This window comes from Orycteropus afer, unplaced genomic scaffold (genome assembly GCF_000298275.1).
Source record: "Orycteropus afer afer isolate SDZICR_OR568_19922 unplaced genomic scaffold, OryAfe1.0 scaffold00092, whole genome shotgun sequence".
In the NCBI taxonomy this organism is placed as follows: Eukaryota; Metazoa; Chordata; class Mammalia; order Tubulidentata; family Orycteropodidae; genus Orycteropus; species Orycteropus afer.
Genome location: NW_006921679.1, coordinates 1,283,789 through 1,303,750, shown reverse-complemented (window position 1 = coordinate 1,303,750; position 19,962 = coordinate 1,283,789). Strand labels below are relative to the sequence as shown.

Sequence of the window (19,962 nt, the reverse complement as noted above, 5' to 3'; positions counted from 1 at the left end):
TGAGACTATGGCCCCTAGCTGCCCTTCAGGTCTGGAATTGAATCTACACCTGTAGTTTCCAGCCAAACAATGTACAGGCATGTGAGTTAAACATTTACCTCAAGTAGACACACGCCCTGGAGAGAACAATCATGGGAGAAGGAAGGGCTGTTATGCACAGGGAGACAGCAGGAGAGTATGGAGGGGTGGTCACTGGGAAGAGGTTAACTATGGGCAGGAAGTGGGAGGGGAGCTGTTGCATTGTGGTAATGTGGTCAATGACATGAGACAAAGTATATGTGAACTGCTGTATGGAAAGTGAATTTGCTGTGTAAATCTTCACCCAAATCACAGTAAATTAAAATAAATAAATAAAATTTAAAAATAAAGTAAATGGAAAAAAATAAAAATAAAAATTCTAGCCTCAGTTGCAATGTGGAAGAATTACATGGAAAAATACTGAATGATTCAGGAAGCATCCAAAGAAGATGGAAGGAACACACAGAATCACTGTACCAAACAGAAATGGACAATGTTCAACTATTTCAAGAGGTAGCATATGATTAAGAACTGATTGTTCTGAAGGAAGAAGTCTAAGCTGCACTGAGAGCATTGGTGAAAACAAGACTCTGAGAAATGATGGAACACGAATTGAGATGTTTTAACAAATGGGTACAAGTCTGGAGGCACTCATTCATCTACACCATGAGATCTGGAAAACAGTTACCTGGCCAACTAACTGGAAGAAATCCATATTTGTGCCCATTCCAAAGAAAGGGGAGACAAAAGAAGGCCGAAATGATCAAACAATATACTTAATTTTATATGCAAGTAAAATTTTGCTGAAGATAATTCAAATACAGTTGCAGCAGTACATCAACAGGAAACAGCCAAAAATTCAAACCAGATTCAGAAGAGGATGTAGAATGAGGGATATAATTGCTGATGCCAACTGGAACTTGGTGGAAAATAGAGAGTACAAGAAAGATGCTTACCTATGGTTTACTGACTATGCAAATGCATCTGACCTGTGGATCATAACAAATTATAGATAACATTAAAAACAATGGGAAGTCCAGAACACTTAACTATGCTCATGAGAACCCTGTACATAGACCAAGGGGCAGTTGTTGAAACAGAACAAAGGGATACTGTGTGGTTTAAAATCAGGAAAGGTGTGTATCAGGGTTGTTATCCTTTCATCTTGAATAATAATTATTCACCTTGAATAATACAGATTATTCAATCTATATGCTGAGCAAATAATCTGAGAAGCTGGACTATATGAAGAAGAATGCTCATTGGGATTGGAGGAAGACTCATTAACAACTGGTGATATGCTGGTAATACAACCTTCCTTGGTGAAAGCAAAGAAGACTTGAAGCACTTACTGATGAAGATCAAAGACTACAGCTCTCAGTATGGATTGTACTTCAACACACAGAAAACAAAAATCTTCACAACTGAACCAATAAGCAACATCATGATAATGGAGGATATACTGATGTTGTCAAGGATTTCATTTTACTTGAAGCCACAATCAACACCTATGGAATCAGCAGTCAAGAAATCAAATGACCTATTACACTGGGCAAATGTGCTACAAAAGACCTCTTTAAAGTGTTAAAAAATGAAGTTGTCACTTTGAGGACTAAGGTGAGCCTGACCCAAGCCACGGTATTTTCAATCACCTCACATGCATGAAAAAGCTGGACAGTAAATAAAGAAGATGAAAGAACTGATGCATTTGATTATGTGGTTGATGAAGAATATAGAATATATACCATGGATTGCCAGAAGAACAAACAAATTTCTCTTGGAAGAAGGACATCAGTAACAGTTCTTAGAAGTAAGAATGGCAAGACTTCATCTCATGTGCTTTGGATATGCTATCAGGAGAGACCTGTCCCTGGAGAAGGACATCATTCTTGGTAAAGTTGAGGGTCAGCAAAAAGAGGACCCTCAACAAGATGGATTGACACTGTGGCTGCAAATATGGGCTCAAACATAGCAGTGACTGTGAAGATGGCACGGGACTGGGCAGTGTTTTGTTTTTTCTTACCCAGGGTTGCTATGAGTCGGAACTGACTCAACAGCACTTAACAATAACTGTAATTTTCATAAACTCTGAAAGTACGCTTTAACTTCAAAAAGTTGTATTTTAAAATATCTTTTCTAGACAAAAGTATAGAGAAAGTAAAGTGATTGCCACGGGTTCAGAGGGAGGAAAGAGGGTAAATAGTTGAAACACAGGGGATTTAAGGACAGTGAAACCATTCTGTATGATACTGTAAATGGTGGACACATGACATTATTCGATTGTCTAAACCTTTAAGACTGTATAACACAAAGAGTGGACCTTAAGGAAACTATGGACTTTGGTTACTAACAATGTATCAATATTGGATCATCACTTGTAATAAATGTACCACATTAATGAAAGATGCTAAAAATAAGAGAAACTGTGTATAGGGAAAAGAGGAAGGATATGGGAACTCTCTTTATTTTCTGCACAATCATTTTCTGTAAACCTAAAACTGCTTTAAAAAATAAAACATATGAGAGAAAAAAATGTTTTAAATGCCTTTTCTACAAAACACCTCAGTTTATGAACTTTTGAAAATCAATAAGAAGCCAAAATGAATACTGAAATAGAAAACATCAAGACAATTATAGTACAAGTGTGATAACTCATCCAAAGACATGAGTCATTTACCATTTATGATAAATGAATCTATCATCATTTATTAATGTAGCCTCCCCTAGCCTAGTAGGCTCTTCCAAGGTTGTCTGCTACAAAACTTGAAGTCATATTGTGATCTACTTTTAGCAAGGGAACCAAGTTTCCAAAATCCACATCTGTCTTTGTTATTTTCTTTCTCTACTTTTTTAAGTATTTGAGTATATCTTAATTCTGTGTGCTATTCAAACATTTTTAAGGCCACTGAGTAGGTTCCAACTCATAGCAACCTCATTAGGTTTCCAAGGTGGTAAATCTTTATGGAAGTAGATTGCAGAGTACCTGGTGGGTTTAAATCGCCAACCTTCCCGTTAGCAGTCAAATACTTTAGGGACTGCACCACCAGAGCTCTTTTTTTAAGACATAGGCAGGATATAAATAATAGATATTACTTTTTATAACTCATTAGCTACACAAATACAGAACTTAGAGGGTCTGAGAAATGAGTGAACACACGTATTAGGGAACAAATGGATGTAGGCCTAGTGATTTAAGTAAAACCTTGAAATATATTCTTAAGATAAAATTTTAAACTGTAGATTTGTTTACCGCTGAGAATTTAGTGATATATTTAAATACACTTACAATTTCTACAAAAAAGTCAAATTTTCTGGCCCTATAATCACATACATAAACATATGTAGTTACTCTGAGTTAAAATCAATTCAACAGTATCGAACAATAACAACAACAACCAGAAAATTATAGGCTGGTATATTTACACATGCAATTACTGTAGCAAACTATTAAATAATAAAACATAAAATATGAGAACTTATATCTTAAAAGGTGCGAAATATCATCTCACTTACATTCAACATTTTCTGGAAATTTTCTATGAATATCTTTGTATGTGTCTAGTGCCTTTTGGTAGTTACCTGTAAATTAAAAATGATAAAAAAATATATTAGCAGATTATACAGATTAACATAACTCAGAAAAATATTAATTTTAATCCAATATACTGGCAGATTTTATCAGTTTGGCAGGAAAGCTACGTGTATGCCACAATCATATGCATAATTTTAATATAACTTCTGGAAAGAAAATTTATAGATAAAATAAATCTGAAAAAGGGTGACAGCAGAAATGAATGAACAATGGTTGCAACTTAGTTCTAGTTCTTAGAACAAATATTTTAGTGATAAAGTATTAAGACTCCTTCAAGTTCCCAACAATTAAAGATGATTCTAGATGAATAACTGAAAAATTTTTAAATAAAATGATCTACGTTATAGACCAATATTAATTTTAGCACCATCCATTTAACTGGAAAAGATAAACAAAAAATATTTTTGTAGGTTTTATTTTGAAATATTATAAAATTTTATAGAAAGCAATTTGTTTTACAATAAATTAGATTCAAGTGACAGGAAAGAATGAAAAATGCATTTGGGGTTAAGTAAACTCTCAAAAACCAAACTCTCTGCCATCGAGTCATTTCTGACTCAACGACCCCTCCTTGAGTTTCCAAGGCAGTATCTCTACAGAAAGTAGATTGCCCAATCTTCCTTCTGAGTAGTGGCTAGTGGGTTTGAACTACCAGCCTTCTCATTAGCAGTCAAATGCCTTACGCACTAAGCCACCTGAGCTCCTTTGGGTTAAGCAGTTCTGTTAAAATCTCAGTTAAAAACATTATGAATCTCTCAGGACCTCACGGTAAAACAGGATGGCTGTGCAAAAGAGTTGTGAGAATTAAATGAAATGAAGATACAAAGCATTAATAAATATTAGTGTCTCCTCTTCTAACTTACACTTTAATAATCCAAGCAGATTAATGTCTTTAAATCATTCAGAATACTTCATATATATATATATATATATATATATGTACACTTTCCATATAACTGCTATTGAATAGAACACAGGCAATTGAGAACAGAGGTTGATATAAAGAAAATGCATATAATGTGGTTATGTTGTATCCAAAAGAAAATGCTGTAAAGTTAAAGACCAATGCCTTTGATGAGGTGAGGACTATACTACATATGTATTAAAACATTTTCTGATGCCAGTTGAAGAAGCTTACAGATTAAAAAAAGAAATCTCCTAAAAACTTGGTGAGAACATGCTGTTAATATCTTAACAATCTGTGTTTGCTTCTCTCGGACTGACAAATTTCTTTTCCTGGATCAATTTATGTTCTACAAGAGGGATCACAAATTTCTTAAATTTATCTCCCAGTTTAATATCTGATATATTACCACATTATTCACTTCATAATTAATCCAAAATGATTAGCACTGATACACTTCATGACAAGTGTCATCAGTACAGGATGTAATAAAGGCAGGTATAGGATAAACAAACCAAGATATCTAGTCCTGTTTAGTATTAAAATCACACAGTCCAGTTCTAGACTTTCCTTATGCTTTTCAGTTGATACCTGTAGTGAAGGCTTCAGATATCCTGTAAGTTTGGCAGAGTACACAGGACATTCAGAATTAGGTAAGTACAAAATAGAAATAAAAATTAATGAATATAGAATGCCTATTTTTCCTATGGCTAATTGTGAAAATGATGACTTGTTAACTTAGAGAAATAATGAATGATGTTTCAGATATGAGCAATATTTGTAACAGTGGTATTGGAATACATGATTAATATCCACTTTGTAAACATAACTATTTCTGTATGTAGTAGTTATTACGTTTTCCACCTAACGGTTTAAATATGGATAGTTATCAAAAGCTAGTATTTTAATAAATAAATATGCAATTAGGACACATTTATACTCATGCTTCCTAAAAAAGGAGAGAAGCAAAAGACAAAAATGAATACAATTAAAGTATTTACCACTTCTTCTAAAACAACTAGCTACCATCAGCTGCCATTTCACTTGTGTGGGCCTATAAAAGAAATAAAAAGAATTCAGCAAGTTAACTGCAAATTGCCTAGTATGGTATAATGCACACAGAACTGTACTGAAGATTTTAAATATTTTACGTGGTGGCACCAGCCGCTCCTCAGAAGGAAGATTGGGCAATCTACTTCCATAGTTATACTGTCTCAGAAACCCAAGGAGGGGTCGCTATGCGACTCGATGGCAGTGAGTTTTCTGAGTTTATGTATGCCAGTACTTGGCTTCAAGTTAAGAACTATGGAATTTTAGAAATAGAAGTGGCTTCAGAAAGCAATGAACTCCACCCATTCATCTTTAAGGGGATGGAAAGGTGGGATGCGCCTAACCAAGCCAGGTGAGCTACTCCTGAGGTTCCACTCCTGATCGTACCTACCACTGTAGTACTTTATGTAAATGAAAGCAATGGAGGATGCATTTGAAAATTACAACAGGGGAGAACTGTGATCTTCACATTGGAATAAATAAGTGCCAGAAAGAGAGTCATGGCTTTTGGTTTTAAAATGGCAGAGTAAAGACTTTCTACCCCCATGATGTCATTTTTGAAAATGAAATTCTCTAAAACAATGAGAATGAGAAGGACAAACTCAAATTGCATCTCTGATGAAACTCAGACTACAAAAAAATGGTTGACCACAGACGAAGCAAATGGAAACTGACCTTACCAAGGTAAAGAAAGGTAAAACAGAAATGCTCACAAAGGACACCTGGGGAAACAAGTAAATATTCCCAGAACTGCTCAAGAACTGGAAGTACCGCTATTGAGGAAGGGGTGGGTAGGCATGGAATTGAATCTGAGTAAGAAGCAGTTAAAAGTCCCAAGTTCTTATCCCCACTCTCTGCAGCTGAGTACCAACCCCTCCTTCAGAAACTGATTGCAGAGGCTCTGGATGAGGCACAGTGGAGAGCTAGTGTCAGTTCACAGAGTGAAAACTGGAGGATGATATGAAGAATCTGCCCAGAATGAGCTCTTCAGCAGCCCCACCTTCCAGCTCCCAGAATGGGAACCAGAAAAACCAACCCCCATTGGGTTTCTGAGGTGGTAAATCTTCTACGGAAGTAGATTGTCCTGTCTTCCTTCCACAGAGTGGCTGGTGGGTTTGAAGTGCCAACCTTGTAGTCAGCAGTCAAATGCCTTAGGCACTCCACTACCAGAGCTCCTTTGAATGGGAACAACCAGGTTTATACTTTTGAAGCCAATCAGTAGATGCTCCTCTGAATAAACTGAATGACCTCAGAGATAAGACTTTATAGTATTAAGGTTAATGAAATTATCCTATTAAAACGCTGTAATCCAGTGCTTCGGGGAAGGTGCAATTAACATTTTGTGTGATACAATTCATTGCAGTAGTTCCCTCTACACTACTGATGTTTACCATCATCCCTAGTGCTTTCCCATCATAAAAGCAATGAAAAAAGCTCCCTCCCACATTTCAAAAGGGGGGGGGGCAGTATTGCTTTTCTTGGTTTATATTTCATTTTTTCTCTGATTTACAGATTTTTTTTGTAAATACATATGAAAAATACGTAAAACATAACTGTACAGATTATCATGAAGTGAACATACATGTAACTATCACCAGTTTAAGAAAGAGAAAATTGCCAACACCCTAGGAGCCTCCTTCAGCCCACTTCCAATCATTACTTCTCTTCCTTCTCTAAAGGTAACTACTATCCTGACTTCCAGCACTGTTGTTTTTATCTGGTTTTGAACTCAGTATGAGCAGAATCACATAGTATGTATTCTTTTGTTTGGCTTCTTTTGCTTATTATTGTGCCTATGAGATCTATTCATTTTATTTTAATTGCTATAAAGTATTCCATCACTTGTCTGTCAGTTTGTTGGAGTGTGGTGGCAAGCATGTTGCTGGGAGGCTGGAGACTATCCAACTGGTATTTAAAATACCAGCAAAGTACTAAATTGGATAAGTTTCAGTGAAGCTTCCAGATTAAGACAGACTGGGAAGAAGGACAGAACCATCCATTTCTGAAAAAAAATCAGCCATTAAAAACATTATGATTGGCAGTGAAACACTATCAGATACAGTGCCAAAAGATGAGACCCTCGGGTTGGAAGACACTCAAAATACGACTGGGGAAGAGCAGGCTCCTCAAAGTAGAGTTGATCTTAATGGATGGAGTAAAGCTTTTGGGACCTTCATTTGCTGATAGGGCATGACTCAAAGGGGAGGAAGCAGCTGCAAACATTCATTAATAATCAGAACAGAATGTATGAAGTATGAATCCAGGAAAATTGGAAGTTGTCAAAAATGAAATGGAACACATGAAGATCAATATCCTAGGCATTATTAGTGAGCTGAAATGGACTGGTTATGGCCATTCTGAATCAGACAATCATATGGTCTACTATGCCAGGAATGACAAATTGAAGAGAAATGGCATCACATTCATCATCAGAAAGAATGTTTCAAGATCTATCCTGAAGTACACTGCTGTCAGTGATAGGATAATTTCCAAACACCATAAGGAAGACCAGTTAATACTACTATTATTCAAATTTACACACTAATCACTAAAGACAAAGATGAAGAAACTGAAGATTTTTACCAACTTCTGCAGTCTGAAATTGACCAAACATGCAATCAAGATGTGTTAATTATTACTGGTGATTAGAATACCAAAGTTAAAACTGAAGAATCATCGGCAGGTGGAAAATATGGCCTCAGTAACAGAAATGGCATCAGAGATCATGTGACAGAATTTTGCAAGACCAACAACTTATTCATTGCAAATACCTTTTGTCAACAACATAAATGGCGGCTATACACGTGGACCTCACCAGCAATACATAGGAATCAGATTAACTACATCTGTGGAAAGAAGCAATGGAGACGCTCAATACCTTCAGCCAAAAGAAGGCCAAGAGCTCACGGTGCAAAAGACCACCAATTGCTCATATGTAAGTTCAAGTTGAAGCTGAAGACAATTAAAACAAGTCCAAGAGAGCCAAAATATGATCTTCATTATATCCAACCTGAATTAAGAGACTATCTGAAATACAGATTTGACACATTGAACACCAATGAAAAAACCAGATGAATTGTGGATAACATAAAGAACATTATACATGAAGAAAGCAAATGGTCATTAGAAAGACAGTAAAGGAAGACTAGACCAACATGGATGTCAGAAAAGAGTCTGAAACGTGCTCTTGAATGGCGAGTAGCTAAAGCAAATGGTAGAAATGATATCATAAAAGAGCTAAACAGAAGAATTCAAAGGGCAGGTGGAGAAAACAAAAAGCAAAGTATTATAAGGAAGTATGCAAAGACCTGGAGTCGAAAACCAAAAGAGAAGAACATGCTTGGCATTTCTCAAGGGGCAAGAACTGAAGAAAAATTCAAGCCTTGAGTTGCAATACTGAAGGATTCTTTGAACAAAATACTGAATGATGCAAGAAGCATCAAAAGAAGGTTGCAGGAATATACATGATTCACTGTACTAAAAAGAAGTGGTTGATGTTCAACTATTCCAGGAGGTAGCATATGATAAAGAACCAATGGTATTGAAGGAAGAAGTCTAGGAGGCACTGAAGAATTGGCAAAAACAAGGCTCGAGAATTGACAGAATACCCAGTGAGACAAGCAACATCATCATGGTAAATGGAGAAAAGACTGAAGTTGCCAGGGATTTCATTTTACTTGGGTCCACAATCAATACCCAAAGAAGCAGCAGTCCAGAAATGAGATGTCATGTTGGACTGGGCAAATCTGCTACAAAAGACCTCTTTAAAGTGTTACAGAGCAAAAATGTCACTTTGAAGACTAAGGTGCACCTGACCCAAGCCATGGTATTTTCAATTGCCACATATGCGTGTGAAAGCTAGACAATGAATAAGGAACATGGAAGAAGAGTTAATGCCTTTGAATTGTGCTGGTGAAGACTATCGAAAACACCATGCACTGCTAAAAGAACTAACAAATCTGTCCCAGAAGAATGTTCCTTGCAAGCAAGAATGGCCAGACTTCGTCTCACCTACTGTGGTCATGTTGTCAGAAGGGAGCATTCCCTGGAGAAGGATATCATCCTTGATAAAATGGAGGGTCAGGGAAAAAGGGGAAGGCCCTCAATGAGAGGAAATGACACAGTGGCTGCAATGATGGGCTCAAGCACAGGAAGGACTGAAAATGGCACAGGACTGGGCAGTATTAAGTTCTTCTGTACACAGGGTCGCTATGAGTTGAAGCTGGCTCGATGGCACCTAAAAACAACATATTGTACTGTATAATGACACTACTATTTATTTATTCATTCTACTATTTATGAGATACTTCCAGATTAAAAAAATATCAAAAACCAAATTCACTGCCATTGAGTTCATTCTGACTCAGAGCAACCCCCTTTGGATTTCCAAGGCAGTAAATCTTTACACAAGTAATTTGCCCTGTCTTCCTTCCACGGAGTGGCCAGTGGGTCTGAACTGTTAGCCTCCTGGTTAGCAGTCAAATGTCTTAGGCACTATGCCACCAGAGCTCCTAAGGAAATGGAAATAATACATGTGTGTTCATTAACTTTTTCTCTTGAAATTAATATGTCTACCACACAATATTCAAGGGATAAACAAATTCTCAACACAAGACATTAAGTAAGTATAAAATAATAATAATTACTTACTGTATAAGAGAAGCTCTTTCAAAGTACTGAATGGCTTTTTCACAAAATTGAGTGTCAATGTAATAGGCTCCAAGCCATTCAATGACCTCAATGTTAGAAGGGAAATATCTGTATGACTATAAAAAAAATATGGAAATTGAAATACAACTTTAGTGGCAACATATAATTTACTTCTTGAATAATTCACTTATTGAATGTATTAATTTATCCAATATGAAATTTTTCAAGCTCATTCTAAAATAAGAATGAACTGTCAGATGTAATTTACATGTTTCAAAACAGTACAAGATTTTTAAAACTTAAAATCTGTTTGACATATTTTCCAACTATCTATAAATATCTTTTTGATATAATGGTCTGTGAGTCAAATATTTAATAGAATCAATAAAGGATACAAATCTTGCTTTAAGAGAAAATTAATTTGTACTTTCTATTTCTTAATCAAAAGCTAACTTCCTAATCCAAGAATGCTTTATATTAAGTAAATCCTTATTGATTTAAAAACTAGTAAATATCTTTAACTTCTAAAAATTTAAAGGCTTACTGCCACAATAAAAGACAAACAACTCAATTGAAAAATGGGTCAAGGATTTGAATGGACATTTCACCAAAAGATATAAAAACGGCTAATAAGCACATGAAAAGATGCTCAAACATCAATAGATATTGTTGTTGTTGTTATGTGCCGTCGAGTCGGACCTGACTCATAGCAACCCCTCCTTGGGTTTCAGAGGCAGTATCACTATGGAAGTAGATTGCCCCATCTTCCTTCCCAGGAGTGGCTGGTGGGTTTGAACTGCCAGCCTTTTGGTTAGCAGTCAAGTGCCTTAGGCACTACGCTACCAGAGCTCCCCAATAGATATTAGGCAAATGTAAATCAAAACTACAATGAGATACTACCTCACACCAATGGGGATAATTACTACCAATCGAAGAAACTGGAACCCTTGCACATTTCTGGTGGGAATGTAAAATGGGTCAACAGCTATGGAAAACAGTTTGATGACTCCTCAAAAAGTTAAACATAGAATTACCATATGACCCAGCAATTCCACTTCTATGTATATATACAAATGACTTGAAAGCAGGGACTCAAACAGATATATATACATCAATTTTCATCACTGCATTATTCACAATAGCTAAAAGGTAGAAACCACAAGAGTGTCCATCAACAGATGAATGATAAACAAAATGTGGTATATCCATACAAGAGAATATTATTCAAATATAAAAAGAAATGAAATTCTGATATATGCTATGATGACATCAATGAATCTTGAAAACATTATGTTTAATGAAGTAAGTCAGCCACAAAAGAATAAATGATGTATGATCCCACTTACATGAAATACCTAGATTAGGTCAATGCATAGAGACAGAAGTTTATCAGTGGTAATCAGGGGCTGGAGGAGGAGGGGATGGAAGTTACCACTGAAGGGGTCCTGAGTATCTGTTTGGGAGGCTGGAAAACTTTTGGAAATGGATAGTGGTGACACTGGTAGCACAACATGGTGAATGTAATTGATGTCACTGAACTGTACATTTAAAAATGGCACTTTTGTGTTACATATATTTCACCATAATAATTTTGTAAAAAAGGCCTGCTGCCTTCTTTATAACAATTAATAAAAGGTTAAAGAGTAGAACAGTAAGATTATAGACCTACCTCATAGTAATATTGAAAAGCTTGGGATTTATCTCCTTCGCTATCATACAGTTCTCCTAGTTTAGACAAAGCTCTAAAATCAGTTGGAACAACACTGATCACCTGCATTAGCCATTCAATAGCTTGATTTGGATCCTCCATTAATTCGTATCTTGGGCAATGTCAGTTAAGGATAACACAAATTTTCTAAATTCATTAATCAATAAGCAAACCAAAAAAAAACCCATTACAATAAAGGTATTTCTTAGCCTACAGTAATGTGTCACTTCATATTATCAACTCCACAGTTTTTCAGAAGGATTCTGACTCATAGAGACCCTATAACAGAGTAAAACTGCCACATAGGGTTCCCAGGGCTGTAAATCTTTACAGGAGCAAACTGCCTGATCTTTCTTCCATGGAGTGGCTGGTGAGTTTGAACCACCAACCTTCTGGTTAGCAGCTAAATTTTTTAACCACTATGCCACCAGAGCTCCTACCAATCAACAGTACTAATTAGTAATGAAAAAAAAAATTTTTCCTTTTAATTAATAAGTTTTTGCTTTAAAGACATTGTGCTTTCAAGGAATAACTTCTATGTACTCAAAATGTCATACTCTAGTACCTCAGCTATTTCTAAAATTAATAGTTTGACCTTGAAATAATTTCCCTTCCAATACAAATAATCTTTTAAAGCAGAATCATTCAAATAACATTTTCATCACACATTAACATGGTAGTTTGGTTTTAAAATATAATCTTTATCTATTAATTCACTGATTATGCTTAATAAGTGATAAATCAATCACTCAGTCAATTAATAACTGCCTATATGTTCTTCAAGTAAGATACACATTTGCTATCTGGTAAAGAACTTGGGCACTGTTTCGCAGGATTGCGTGAAGTTTCAGGAAACAATCCAAAGCCTCATCTAGCCGGTTTAGCTGCTTATAGGTAAGGCCTTAAAAAAAAAAAAAAAAAAGAGAAAAGTTATAAACATTATTGTTGGTAGCAATCTACTCAAAGAAACAGAGTAAATGTATAAATATATGTAAATATCCATACAGAGGAGAAAATGAACTGAGAAGTTTTGTTTATATATAGTAATGGAGGGGTGTTTCCTTGATACCAAAACAATGCTTTAAAGCTTCAGTAATTGTAGAAGTGTGAGGGTGGGGCAGGAATAGACAAACAGATCAAGAGAACAGAGTAAACAGTTAAGAAACTGATTCAGTTATAGAATTTGGTTAATGGGCATGGAAGATCAATGGTAAAGAAAGGGACTCAATGGTGTCAGGACAACTGAGTACTGTATTCTTCACAAACAGTGCACCTAAATAAATAAAGCACGCACACAAATAATGGGTGGAAATGACAAAATTATGTAAAAATAAAGTTTTGGCAAAGAGCACCCATGCATATACCATGCATGTCTGGTGACATTTTCAGAAGTATATTTCAGCCTCACTCATTGTCATTCAATGTTCCGAAAATATTATTTTTTTCCTGCTTCTCTGGTGTCTCATGACTGATTGATCTAAGGGGTGAATCTCCCTAGAGTAGGTGGGTACATCACCTTGGAATAGTGTTCTGGTTACCCAATGCCGCTCTGACAAAAATATACCACAAATGAGATGGCCTTAACAAACAGGAGTTTATTCTCTTACAGTTCAGGAGGCTAGAAGTCCAAGTTCAAAGTGCCAGGCTCCAGGGGCTGGGTGAAAGCCCCTCAACCTTGGGGTCCAGCTCTGCCTCCTGCTCCCAGCCCACTGGAACTAGAGGCATTTCTTCACTCAGACAGCTGTTAGCTGCTGAGGCTAAGAAGCCCCAAGGTTGACAAGTAAAAAGGCACAGTCCTGATGTTACCAAACCACACCGCAGGCCATTAACTTAAGTCCATTGTAAGTCCCAAGGTCGGCAGAGCATGGCAGGGTGCTGAACAATGACACGACTACATGCAGGGTCCAAGCATGCCATAGGCCAGAGACCATTCCCAAGGTTTCTCCTTAAATACAGGAAGCAGACCACGTCCCAAAGGCAGCTACTCAGCTGCTTGTGGTAGATCCCACCATGGAGTTGACTGCCAGTCTCATCATGGGAAATAACTACCACCAGCTGCCCAGCCACTCAACCAGGCCCAGCCAAGTTGACACAAAAACATAACCACCACAGAGAGGTGTTCTGCATGTAGGTCTTTCTACTGTTGAGCTGAAAGCCAATCTGTGGAAGTGAGTCCGTTTCAAGGCCAGAAGGTGAGTCCATTTCTATGCCAGAAGGGTAACCCAGGGCTATAGTCTCAAGGGTTCACCAGTCTCTATCTGACCAGTAATTCTGGTCATTTTTGTGTTTTTCAATTTTGTTCCACATATTTCCTCTCTATCCAGAATTTCTAGTTTTGATCCCTTTCTGAGCAGCTGGCATTGGTAGCTGGGTACTATCTAGTCCTTCTGGTCTCAGGGTCATGAGGTTGAGGCGCTTGTGGTCCATCTTATCCTTAGGCTAATTGTTTCCAGATAAATTTGGTTTTAATCACTCTTCTTTGCTCCAGATGAGAGGGGACCAAAGGGTTGCCTCTTAGACGGCTGCTTAAAATGTTTTAAGACCCCAGTCACTACTCACCAAAGTAGGTAGTAGAACAAGATTTTCATGTACTATGTTGTGCCAACTGAGCATGATGTCCCCTGACACTATGGTCCCAAGTCCACAGGCCTGGTGATTCTCTCTCAAGGTGTTTGGTTGTCTCTGAGAAGTTACTCCAACTCTGTCTCCTGTTGCTTCTATAATATATGTGGCAAATTTTGTAGTGCATATGCAAGATTATCTTCAGCCCAATCTATCCTCGTCTAGGGTATATTCCTATTCACCTAAACTATTACTTTTTATCATATTTGTATAATTAAGATATAATCCATGGACAAGAAGTCACTGATTGGGTATGGTAGTGTTTGGTTACCTAGTGCCGCTCTAACAGAAGATACCACCAATGGGATGGCTTTGACAAATAGAAGTTTATTCTTAAATTTTATGGAGGCTAGAAGTCTGAGTTCCAAGTGCCAGGTTCTAGGGGCTGGGTGAAATTCCCTCAACCTTGGATTTCAGCTCTGCCTCTTGCTCCTGGCCCACTGAAGCTAGAGAGGCATCTCTTCACTCAGGCAGCTATTGGCTGCTGAGGCTAACAAGCCCAAGGTTGACAAATAAAATGGCACAGTCCCAACATTACCAAAGAACACGGCAGGCATTCAAGTCCACTGAAAGTCCCAAGATTGGCAAAGCATGGAAGAATGCTGAACAATGACACGGGTACATGTAGGGTTCAAGTGTACCATAAGCTAGAGACCATTCCCAAAGCTGCTTCTTATACATGGGAAGCAGAACACATCCCAGAAGCAGCTACTCAGCTGCTTGTGATAGATCCCACTATGGAGCTGACTGCCAGTCTCATCATGGGGAATAACTACTACCAGCTGCCCAGCCAAGTTGATACACAACCTTAACTACCACAATTCCATCCTTTGTCAACTTCACACCTGTGCAGATCTTCACTGGGTGGCATCTATACAGATCTTCTTCACTGGGTGGCTTCAGTCCCCTAGTTCCTCTGAGTGGACCTCACTCCCTTGGCTTGGCTGGCCCTGTTCCTCTACCTCTTGGGCATGGCAGCCCCATCCCCTTACTTTTGGGCAGTGGCTATGGCTCCTGCCCACTGGCCCACATGAACAAGCAGCCCCACATTCTAGAACCAAGTTGGTGACTGTCTGACTCTTTGAAACCTAGAAGGCTGTGGTGATGCCACCCCAAAGGACATGGTCCTACCCTTTCCTTTGAGGCTGAGGCAGCTCTTCTTCCTGTTTCCTTGGTCACTCTGCTTCTGCCAAATAATGCCGAAGGCAACTGACTCCACAGGAAATCTTCTTGCCCAAAAAGCACTCAGCTTTCTTGCTCCATGGGCCGGCCAACCTGCTACTCCATTTCACGTTGGTCTCTTCTACCAATTAACGCACGAAGGCAACCCACTCTGCCAAGAAGCATCCAAAGGCATCTGCCAATGGCATCCAGCTTTCCCCTCTGTGGGCTGGTAAGGCTGTCAATGTCTCCTGCTGGGCTCTTGGGTCTGCTGCTGCTGTCTCTCATGCTCCATGCCAGGGTCTCTCTGCAGGGTCTTGAGTCATGGAGGCACTCCACTCCTGTTTCCCCATTTTAGGTATCTGTCAGAGCAGCACCCCACTCTCTCAGTACCATGCTCTGTTTTGGTTACCTAGTGTCACTCTAACAGAAGATACCACAAATGGGATGGCTTTAACAGGGGGTTATTTTTATTTATTTATTTTTTAATTGTGATTTGGGTGAAAGTTTACAGAGCAAATTCATTTTCCATATAGCAGTTCACACTTTGTTTCATGACACTGACTACAATTTACCACAATGCAACAGCTCCCCTCCCACTTCCTCCCCAGTTACCTCTTCCCTGTGTCCTTCCCTCCATGCACTCCTGTCCCCTAAGCTGTCTCACTGTGCATACACAGCCCTTCTATTCTCCCATGATTGTTCTCTCCAAGGAGTGTATCTATCTTATGTAAATGTTCAGCTCATGTGCCTGTCTTTTGTTTGGTTGGAAGCCACAGGAAAATCTTCTTGCCCAAAAAGATTCAATTCCAGATTTGATGGGCAGCTAGGGGCCATAGTCTCAGAGTTCCATCAGGCTCTATCAGATCACCCACAAAACCTGCCCCCCTCCTTTTTTAATGATTTTGAGTTTTGTTCCACATTGTTCTCCCACTCTATTCAGGATCTCCTACATAGATCCTCTTCCGAGTGACCGACAGTGGTAGTCAGGCACCATCTAGTTCTTCTGGTTTCGTACTTAAAATAGGCTGAGGATCGCATGGTGTAACAGTTGCTTGGACTAACTGTTTCCATGAATCTTTGGTTTTCTTCATTCTTCTTTTGCTCTGGACGAGGAAAGACCCATCATTGCATCTAGATGACTGCTTGCAAGCTTTTAAGATCCCAGTCGCTACTCACTAAAGTAGGAGGTGGAACAATGTTTCGTGTAGTATGTTATGGCAATTAAACTTGATTTCCCCTGTGACTACGGTCCTGAGCCCACAGACCTAACTACTCACTCACTCTGGTAGCTGGCTGTGGCCAAGAAGTGACTACAACCTTGTCCCTTGTCAGCTCTACTATATACCCGGGAATTCTTACAGAACATACCAATGCACTTGTAGAAACATTAATCTGCCAACCCTATACGTGGACTTAGGCACACTCCCCCCTGCATGTTGTTGTTGTTGTTATGTGCCGTCGAGTCAAACCCGACTCATAGCGACCCCTCCTTGGGTTTCCGAGGCAGTATCACTACGGAAGTAGGATTGCCCAACCTTCCTTCCGAGGAGTGGCTGGTGGGTTTGAACCGCCAGCCGTCTGTTTAGCAGGCAAGTGTCTTAGCCACTATGCTACCAGAGCTCTCCCCCCCCCCCCTGCATAGACATACCTAATAGTTTAGCCTGTGTACCTACCTATCCACCTGTATATCCTAATAGTTTAGCCTGTGTACCTACCTATCCACCTGTATATCAAGGATTCCCTTCGTTGGTGACGCAGTACTGTATGTGCAAAAGGGTTCATCTTTGTTGTCTGTACCTCCCATGCACCTCTCTGTGTCTTCCTCTTTCTCAATGCCACCGTGTTGATCACTCACATTTGGTACATTGCCCTTCTCTTCACCCCAATCAATACTTGTCTCTACCTATCTAACAGTGTTCTCTCCCTTCTCACCCCTGTTAACCAACAAAGAAAATTTCCTTCCATATAGAAACCTTTCCTTGACTTTTTACAATATGGATGAATACAATATTTGTTCTTCCATAAAGGAGTTTATTCTCACGATTTTTTGGAGTCTAGAAGTCCCAGTTCTAAATGCCAGGCTCTAGGGGCTGGGTGAAAGCCCTCGACCTTGGGCTTCAGCTCTGCCTCTTGCTCCTGGCCCAGTGAAGCTAGAGGCATCTCTTTACTCAGGCAGCTACTGGCTGCTGAGGCTAATAAGCCCAATATTGAGAAATAAAATGGCACAGTCCCGATGTTACCAAACAACATGGCAACATTGATTCAAGTCCATATAAAGTTCCAAGATTGGCAAAGCATGGCAGACTGCTGCACAATGATTCGGCTACATGCAGGGGTCAAGAATGCCATAAGCTAGGGACCATTCCCAAAGCTGCTTCCTATATATGGGAAGCAGACTACATCCCTAAAGCAGCTACTCAACTGTTTGTGGTAGGTCCCACCATGGAGTTGACTGCCAGTCTCATCATGGGGAATAACTACCACAGTTGCCCAGCCACTCAACCAAGCCCAGCCAAGTTGATACACAACCTTGACAACCATAGGCAGTACCCAAGTAATTGGAAAATAAACAACTGAACCTGTAGGTTTGCTTTGGGGCAGTTTATAGCTGGGCCTGAGGGCACTGGACTTCCTTATAATCCATCTACACCCAGGTACATCATGCCAGAGATTGGGTGGAGGGCTGTGTGTGTAGCTGCCACAGCCTGAGTACTAGCTGTGTCCATGGTGGGGGGCTTGCGTCCAGTGGTGCTGGCTCCACATAAAGCTGGCAATAGGATGGTGCGGGTGCGGGTGCGGGCACACATTACCCCCACCCCATGAGGACCCCGGACAGCCAATCAGACTCATCTCATCCAAGTGAAGGATGCACGACCCCTCTATGCCCATGGCTCTTGTGTCCACTCCACTGTATCTGCGTGGATGGGAGATTCAAATGGTCCTCTTGTGGTGGGTAACCAGCCAGACAGCAGAACAGAGTACATGCAGCTGTAGTGCACTGGACTTATACACCTGAGTGGCCTCTCCCGCCCAGGGTGCACAGACTAACCCCACCTCCTGGGGTGGGGCTGGCCACCTTGGTGAGAGGTGTTTCTGGGGCAAGAAAAGTAACTTCTTCCTGAATTGCATAAAGTAGTTTACAGAGCATGAGAAGAAGCCAGCTGGTAGAGGAACTGCTTTACATACTCAAGCGTAGGCTGGTGAGGGTCTGCTTCTGAGAACCAAACCTCCACGTCAATAGCTTCCAACATGGGGACTTAAATCCATTGGACCAAAAAAAAAAAAAAAAAAAAAAGAAGCTAGCAACATGTTAAAAAAAAAAAAAAAATCAGTATAGAGTGCTTATGAAAATAATGCACAGGGGTTGAGCAATATGGAAAAACATTTAATGCAAACGTTATTTGCATGACAAATAAGGCAAATCAAAACCTTTAGTTTCCTATTTCACAAAAAAAATCAAATTTTACTTTAAAACTAAATAAAAAAGAACAAAGTGTACAAGTATGAAAAGAAAATATAGGAAAATAACTATAATCTTGGAGTAGGGCAAGGGTTCCTAACGTAATAAACAAATGAAGCCAAATATTTTTCAATGTCAAATATGACTATATAAGTTCAAAAAAAATCTGTTTAACAAAAGAAACAATAGATTAACAGATGAGCAATGGACTAGGAAAAACTATTAAAAGTATAAATAAGGAGTTCCGGCAAGATGGCAGACTAGGCAGAAAGACGGCACAGACTCTCTCCAACAAAGAAAAGGGAAACCAATCAACACAGACACAGAAGATAATCTTGGACCCCTGAGCCTTAAAGGGAAGGATATAGAAGTGGACTAAACCCCAACTAGCAGAATAATTTGCGTGAAAATACCAAAAAAGGAGACAGACAGAGCTGCGGTCTGGCAGCAATCCTGAGCGATCCTGACAGCACAGACAGCTTGAAGATTCCCGAGTGGTGGTAGGACCTAAGAACTAACCTAAAAATCATCCTGCTAGCCAGGAACTGCATGGAGAACTGTGCACAGTGGCTGGGGAACAAACGGAGAAGATGAAGAGAAAGGTGGGCTGAGCTGTGGATTTTTGTCGGTCTGGAGGGCACCGCCATTTTGAAGGTTTAAAAAGCGGCTTGACTATTTTGGATATTTAAAGAGACAGTGCTCTCGCAGATTCCTGGGGCTTAAGAACATGTTCTGCTTTCCAGCAACCCCAAGGACACTCTGAACCCACAAGACTGACAAGGTACGACATTCCT

At 39.2% G+C, this 19,962-nt stretch overlaps 1 protein-coding gene across 1 annotated transcript in view; it reads right to left on the bottom strand.

The window, feature by feature from the left end:
• Positions 1-19,962, bottom strand: part of IFT88 (intraflagellar transport 88) — a 223,394-nt gene that overhangs the window by 111,634 nt on the left and 91,798 nt on the right. Inside the window, exons 17-21 of the mRNA XM_007942504.2 lie at positions 12,715-12,823; positions 11,884-12,034; positions 10,215-10,330; positions 5,516-5,568; positions 3,532-3,597 (exon numbers count right to left, since the gene is read on the bottom strand). Coding sequence (XP_007940695.1) covers positions 3,532-3,597; positions 5,516-5,568; positions 10,215-10,330; positions 11,884-12,034; positions 12,715-12,823 — 495 coding nt within the window. The remainder of the gene's footprint in view (positions 1-3,531; positions 3,598-5,515; positions 5,569-10,214; positions 10,331-11,883; positions 12,035-12,714; positions 12,824-19,962) is intronic.